Raw genomic sequence first — 6,986 nt, 5'->3', positions numbered from 1 at the left:
CACACACAGAAAAAAAGAGGGAGAGAGGATGGATGGAGGGAGGTGGCGACAAAAACAAAAAAATGAAGGAATGAAGAAACTGGTGCAAGTGAAATGCCGAAGCTCAACAGTCGGAGCACTTTCATCCATCGTTGTGATGTTCATCCCCTGAGAGAGACAGAGCAAGACGGGTAGAAGTGTGTGTGTGTAGATCTGTGTGTGTGAGGATCAACATGACGCAGTGGTGGGCTCTGCTCATCATTGCTTACCTGTCCATGTACCTGGCAGCCACTCAGCACCACAGGAAAGGTAGGTGGACCTTCCGACTCCATGCATACATTACACCTCTGTCTTCTTTCATAGTCCACAATGTCGACATCATGTGAAAAGCTGATTTAAATGATCTCTGATACACAAATTGCAACTATTAGCATCCTCATTTAAGATATTAGCCCTTTAGAAAATGGAAACAAACATTCAGGATGGTTAAATCCTGGTTTGCTTATGTGTGTGTGTGTGTGTGTGTGCCTGTGAAGGAATGTGTTTATCTTCTGGTGATATTTTGAACATTGTGAAGTGCAGGACGTCAACGGGTCTTTTTCCAAAGAAAAGAGACATTTACTGGATCCACTCGCAGAGGAAATTCCTTTCTCAACACTCACAGAGCTTGATGCTAGTCACATGATGCTAAAACCAGCTACAGGAGAGAGAATTCACTCGATTCAATGAATGCTTTGACTAATAATCAATGCTGTCTTGGGAGTTTTACTCCAAAACAGTTTTGGACAAACACTAAACACCTGTTGACCTGCAAAGAGTACTTTTATGTGAAAATAGTCCAAAAGGGGTGTAGGTGCTAAAGTGCGAAACTTGTATGATCCTCCCAAGGTCATTGTGAAGGACAGTATTTGGAGGGTTGAAGGGATTCTCGTCTTCCCCTAGTCTGTTTACATTGTAAATGGTAGATGTTGCATTTGAGCTGCTAAAACAAATGCAATTTGTTTGAATTTTAACATCATTTGGCGGTAAATTGAAATGCTAAGCAGCAGATTGGCCTTTGCGGCAACGATTTTATTCCTCCTGTGTCCTTTTCACCCGCTTTTACCGAAAGCCGGAGGGACTCAGACATCCATTTTGTTTTCATTTTTGTTTATTTCCCCCTCTCTCTCTCTCTCTTTCCCTCTCTCATCAAGACATCCCTCCAGCTAGGAATACCATTTAGCCCCGCTAATTAATGGATCTTTGTTGTTCCCTCATCTCCTTGCAAGCAGTTAGCGGGAGATTACAAGTTCCCTGACTGTGCATAATGACATTGGGGGAATCCTGCCCATCCAAACGTTGATTGTTTGAAGCGCTGGAGGAGGGAGGGGAAGCATTACGGACTGAACAGGCTCAGAACCAGCAGCAGGGAAAGCTGAGATGTTGTAAGCAGGGACATACATCAGAAACTCCCTCCCTATTCCAGCTCTACCCGGCAGTGGCCCTTAGCTTTTCCCCGCTCCCTATCATTACCTGACCTCCACAGCCTGCTGTGCACCTGCTCCCGATTCCTCTCATCAGCGCCTCACTTCCCTGCCAGATTGTCTGCTGTGCAACCCAGCCTCAGTGTTTCAGCATTCTTCTGTCTGCCTGCCCTTCTTGTTGTTATTCTTTGCTTGTATTTTAAGACTTCTAGCAAGACCGCCTTTCCTTGTTTTGATCTCCTTCTCAGTCCTGCCTGTTGCCAAACCCTGCTTTTGACCAGCTACACAGTGAACGTTGCTTTTAGCTTACCTTTTATTCGCACATTAGAGTCCTTTACCTGTTTTTATTTAGCTGTTACAAACGTGCAGCATTAAAATTGATTGTGTTTTCCTCGCAGGGAGTTTTCTTTTCTAAATGTTATTCGACATGTGGCCTGTTTATGTGTCTGCAGCAGTGCTGCTCCATCCATGTGAGCGGTAACCAACAATAACGTTTTATTACAAACTGCTGTTTCCCTCTGCTGGAAGCATAACACACACTTTACTGCTTGCCAAAGTACATTGTTGTACAGCAAACAATGACAGAGCGTAGTAGACAACTTTTATGTAAATTACATATTAATCATTCTAAATGTAAATCAGCACTGGGTTGGCCTCCAATGTGTCATTTCCCTGCAGCGCCTTGATCCTTCAACAACATAACCCATGTTCTAATGAGCACACTGTCCGTTGGGTGTTGTTTTGTGTGCATTGACGATGTCCCACTGAAGCTGAAGTGTCTCTTCAGGATCTAATATGACTGCAGAGGCATTTCTCCTCCGCTGCTGATCTTGCATTTGGGAGTCACTCAGACAACGAGGAGTTTAAATCTTTCCCCTGCAAGTTGTGATGCATTCATAGCTGCATGTCAGTGTGGGATCTGGGGAAATCTTCTCAGGACTGGTGTTTGGTGTTTGAAACGACTTAAGGAAGGATTTTCATTCTATAAAATGTGTTAGAGTCTTCATCGTGGTGAAGGCCTTGAAACCCTTTGCCTGATAGAATTTACAGAAATGGATTATCCCCTATAAGAAAAATATGTTCTGTATTTAAATATGAAACTATTGAACCAGGTGATGGTTAGTTTAGCTTTGCATAAAGACTGGAAGCACGCAGCAAAAAGCATTGCTCTTGAGAGCGTCAATAAAAGCTCCTTGATTATATTTTTACAGGTTGAGCGCGTGGCCTCGATCACAAACACTTGGCGGTGTAATTTTCTCAGACCGCTCTTGTGTCTGTATAGCAAATATTAAGCCACAGGCGGTTCGCTTAGCTTAGCATAAAGACTGGAAAGGGGGATAACGGCTAGCTTAGCTCTGTCCATAAGTAACAAAATCAACCTAAGAGCACCTCCTCCGCTCAGTATTTATATATAATTCAGCTTGCCGAATGCATAAAAAACTGAACGGTAAAAACAAGACGTTGCAGTGTTCTCAGTCTTGTCATTGTTGTTGGGTTAACCTGCCTTCAAATTATTTTTGACTCATTCAGGGGATGTAGCCTATAATATGGCAACATGTCAGTTTTACACTTTGATTGTTGTACATAAAAAGAGACATGATAAAATGTATTAAGGTTACTGCTTGATGGACTGTGGCCTCGGGGCCTCAGGTTTGAGAGGTGAACGGTTTGAGATAACATATTGAGGATAACGCAAATGTGCCAAATTGGCAGGTGTTACTATTCCAACACTGGAACGTAGAGCTGCAGCTTTTCTTTACCTCCTGAACGGTGGCTGGGTTGCGAAAGCAAAGCTGAAGCTGAGACTGGCAGTCACCCAAGCAGGAAGCAGGTACATGGGGAGATCAGCCAGCGCATGTGGCTTTGGCTCGCCTCACAAATGCAATAAAGCCTAAATGCATCAGGCCGACGCGGCTCCGGGCAGAGGGGCCGATCATTACTGCAGAATTGGCGAAGCAGCACACGATAGATGCCGCTGTAGGGTAGGAGGTGGATTGAATCCAAATTCAAGCCCAGTGTTCATATTGTATCCCTCATTAAGATGTGTGTGTGTGTGTGTGTGTGTGTGTGATCAGCGTGTTGGCTTACACACTGAGCCAAGTGGTAACGGCCTTATTCAATGCAGGGGTGAAAAGAGTCTGTGTGGAGAAGCTGAAAAGCAGGTTTAACTTACTTCATTTAGCTGTGAATCCCCTTTCAGCTTTAATCAACTTTGCTTTTCATTTCACCCTCCTGAAGCACTCACACAATGGAGCGAGTCATAATATGAACATATTGTAGCCATCTGGGCAGCAGTAGTAGTCGTATTATTAACAGTATGGAAGGGGAAAATGTGTGCGGGGCTACTTTGCATCCTTGTGTGACCCCTCTGCTTTCTTAGTCAAGCCTTATTTTGGGCTTGACCTCCAAAATACTTTCCATTACCAGTGAGACTATGTGCTCAACATCACACATGGCTGTTCAAATGAGAACATGGTGCTGTACGCTCGTCCATAAATCATTCCTTGTCAACAAATATGCATTCCTGCTTTCATTAAGAATTTAGAGAGAACAAAATACAAAGAAATAGTTTAAAATAAGTCCAACTTTAGGTTGTTTTTTTCAGAGTTTAAAATAAGTTTAAGAAAGTACCAAATTTCTATTGTTTACAGAGACAATGCTACTAGAATAAAAGGACATGGTGAACGGTGTAGTCAAATCCTTTAAAGAGACGATCCACCTGCGTTCTTTTCTTGGGTTATTAGTTAGTCACTGAGACGTTAGTGAAAAGCAGTGACATCGGTTACCAAAGTAAGCTAATCAATAAGGTTTTGAATAATGTGAAGGCTAGCACTACTTTAGTCAACATATAACCTAAAGGGTTAGTAGACGTGGGGTTGTATGTAAGGACTGTTACTGTTTTTGTCAATGGAGTCTTTTGGCTTTGAACAAAGCTCTAAAACAACTTGATTTCCTCGCCAGAAAGAGCTGTCTGACTGGAGCATCATAAAAACGTATTTTAGCCTTTAAATAATGTATACCAGGTTTAGTGTAAGCTATATTTCCCCGTCAGACTTCCCCTTTCAAGAGGGACGCGAAGCCATTATCTGTGCTGTCTTCAAAGCCACCAGACCCCTTTTGAAAAAAACTGTAATTTTACCTCGCAGAACATGGAAGTTGAACTTGAAGTACTTGAGTAAATGTAGGCTACTTGCCTCTGGTTATCACTGTGAAATATGGATTTGATGGTATTTGATCATAGAGATTTGGCCGCATCAACAGGTTTCATTCCAGCTCTGTCTGCACAGCTCAGATTATGGGGCCTCTGGTCTGCTTCACATGCGGACGGACACTTTGAAATCTGACCAAATGAAGCTGGCAACACCTGAGCGGGGATAACTCCCCTCTGTACGCAACAGCCACTTGTAAATGTAGGAGCATCTCGGGTTAAAGACCAATTACCCTCTGCCCAGCTGGGGCCAGATCTATCTCACATGCATAATATTGGAGCAGTAATGTAGCTGTGTTTTCTCAACCTGTGGCCCACCCACATGCACGCCACGTTGGATATCTTGGAGCCTAATTTCTTGAATGCGAGGAAGATCCTCTAATCCAATTTCCTGTACTTATGTGTTCTAGCTCTGTATCCGTCTGCGTATAGGATAAAGCGCGGGGCATACTCGCTGATCAACCCCACGTTCCAGCGCTCGATGGAGGATGTCAACCTGCTTTTTGAGGTCAGTCTAGATCCTGTGGGTGTAGAGGTACTGATATAGTTAATGGCTCAGGGCTTTGCCACTGGAAACCACTTTAAACATGTTGAGAATGTGCAAAAGATCTGTCCAAGTCTCATATTTGCGGGCCATGTCCCGCTGCCAATCATGTGCAGAGATGTGAAGTATGTGTTATCCAAAGTTTTCCTGACATTGATGAAAGGAATATGTATTGAAATCTTGTGATGTCTTCAGTTCACCTCAAAAAGAGGTCAATAAATGCTTTATTTGGGGGATTGGAGGTACCTAACAAACAAGTTATTTTTTGATTTGATTAGTTGTGTAAGTAGATAGTTCCTGAGTATATTTCTCTCTGGATGGACTCTCCCAGATCCTGCTCGCTGGATTGCAAATCCAAGGAGAGGAGCACGGCATGCTGATTGCAGATGAGGAGCTGGCCTCCCTGAGGATCGTGGACAAGCTGGAGGTCATCTGTGAGGACGTCCTGCCCAAGAGGCTCTCAGACATTCGCCGCCTGACAGCGGAGCTCGCCCGGCGCCGGCGACCTCTGAGCTGGCAGGACTTTGAGAGGACGGTGCTGACCCTGGTGTACGCCGCTCAGACGCTGCCTCGAGTCAGCAGCCAGCAGCAGAGGGAGGCGTGGACGGACGCCATGATACAGCTGTTCAGAGCCGTTCAGAAGGACCTCGGACCCTCTTGAGGAAGAATCGGAAGATGTTAGTTTAGTTTGTGGTGATTTCACTTGTTCAAAGTCACCTATATACACGATATGCTGTGTTACACTGCAATTCTTGACTCAAACTGTGTCTCAGTTGTATACAAACCCTACATAACAACTCTATACAGTATGTACTCATTGTTATAGAAATTACTTTAATCAACTGGATTTTGAGTTTGTGCTTCTGCTAACAAAAATGAACTTTCAAATTCAAGAAGTAAATGCACTTTACTGTTTTTTGTACTGACAAATTATGCAACACATTAGCTGCAAGTCAAACTTTAACTTCCAAAAATATAATTTCCCAGAGATTTCATCCTTGTTCTTTATTGTTTTGCAGCATCTCCTCCACTCCCTTAATGCAATGCTTTATGGGACAATAGCACCAGCAGCAGCACACTCTAAATACCAAGTGCATCGCTCCCAATACCCCAAATGTGCAGTCCGAGCATTGAGGTGCAGGTTTACACCCCCTAAAATGTTAGGCAAGTGTGCCCCATGTGTGAAGAGTGACTACACACGGTACATTGAGTCGACACTTGACGCTCACAAATCTTATTCCACTTTGAAGCAGAGCTATCCTCTAGTGGGCCCAACATGCAGAGTTTAAAGTGTTTGCTTGATTCAGCCTGAGTAATAGAATATATTGATACAATACAATACATGTTTGTTGATGAGACTAGAATATGTGACGTTGTAAAGAACAAACTTCTCTAAAGATTTAATCAGAGAGAAACCATTCAAGATAATACGTATTTTTTATGTAAAGTCCATCTACATGCTTCTAGCTAACTTGATTTAGTGGCTGTTTTTGGTCATGTTGCCTTTATTAGAAAGTTTAAAAGTAGAGAGGGAGACAGGAAACAGTCGCAAAGTCCACTAGGAGACTTTAATTGCTTTGTCAATTGTATTCCTCCACCCTGCTCATTAATGTTCAGTTCTCTTCTGATTGGAACTGTAATGCATTCTGTTTAATCCTACATTATTTGTTCATTATGTGGAAATGAAATAAAAGCAGCAAAGCATCTGTGCTCCTTGTCTTTGAGCAAGCCACAGGATGGCCTCATTAATCAAGTGTGTCGCAGTCAGACCCGATACACTTCCTCACCCTCG

General features: G+C 43.2%; 1 protein-coding gene across 1 annotated transcript; it reads left to right on the top strand.

Annotated features, from left to right (window-relative positions):
* Positions 1-212: 212 nt before the first annotated feature.
* On the top strand, positions 213-6,738 carry fam180a (family with sequence similarity 180 member A; the record flags this gene model as incomplete). The annotated part of the gene is made up of 3 exons (XM_079183608.1): positions 213-288; positions 5,061-5,158; positions 5,526-6,738. The coding sequence occupies 3 exons, from the start codon at positions 213-215 to the stop codon at positions 5,853-5,855; spliced, it is 504 nt and encodes a 167-aa protein (XP_079039734.1). The 3' UTR covers positions 5,856-6,738.
* Positions 6,739-6,986: the final 248 nt, after the last annotated feature.

Source organism: Pholis gunnellus, assembly GCF_910591455.1.
Source record: "Pholis gunnellus genome assembly, chromosome: 22".
NCBI lineage: Eukaryota > Metazoa > Chordata > Actinopteri > Perciformes > Pholidae > Pholis > Pholis gunnellus.
The sequence above is the reverse complement of the archived record's forward strand: the minus strand, read 5'-3'. Positions and strand labels throughout refer to the sequence as shown.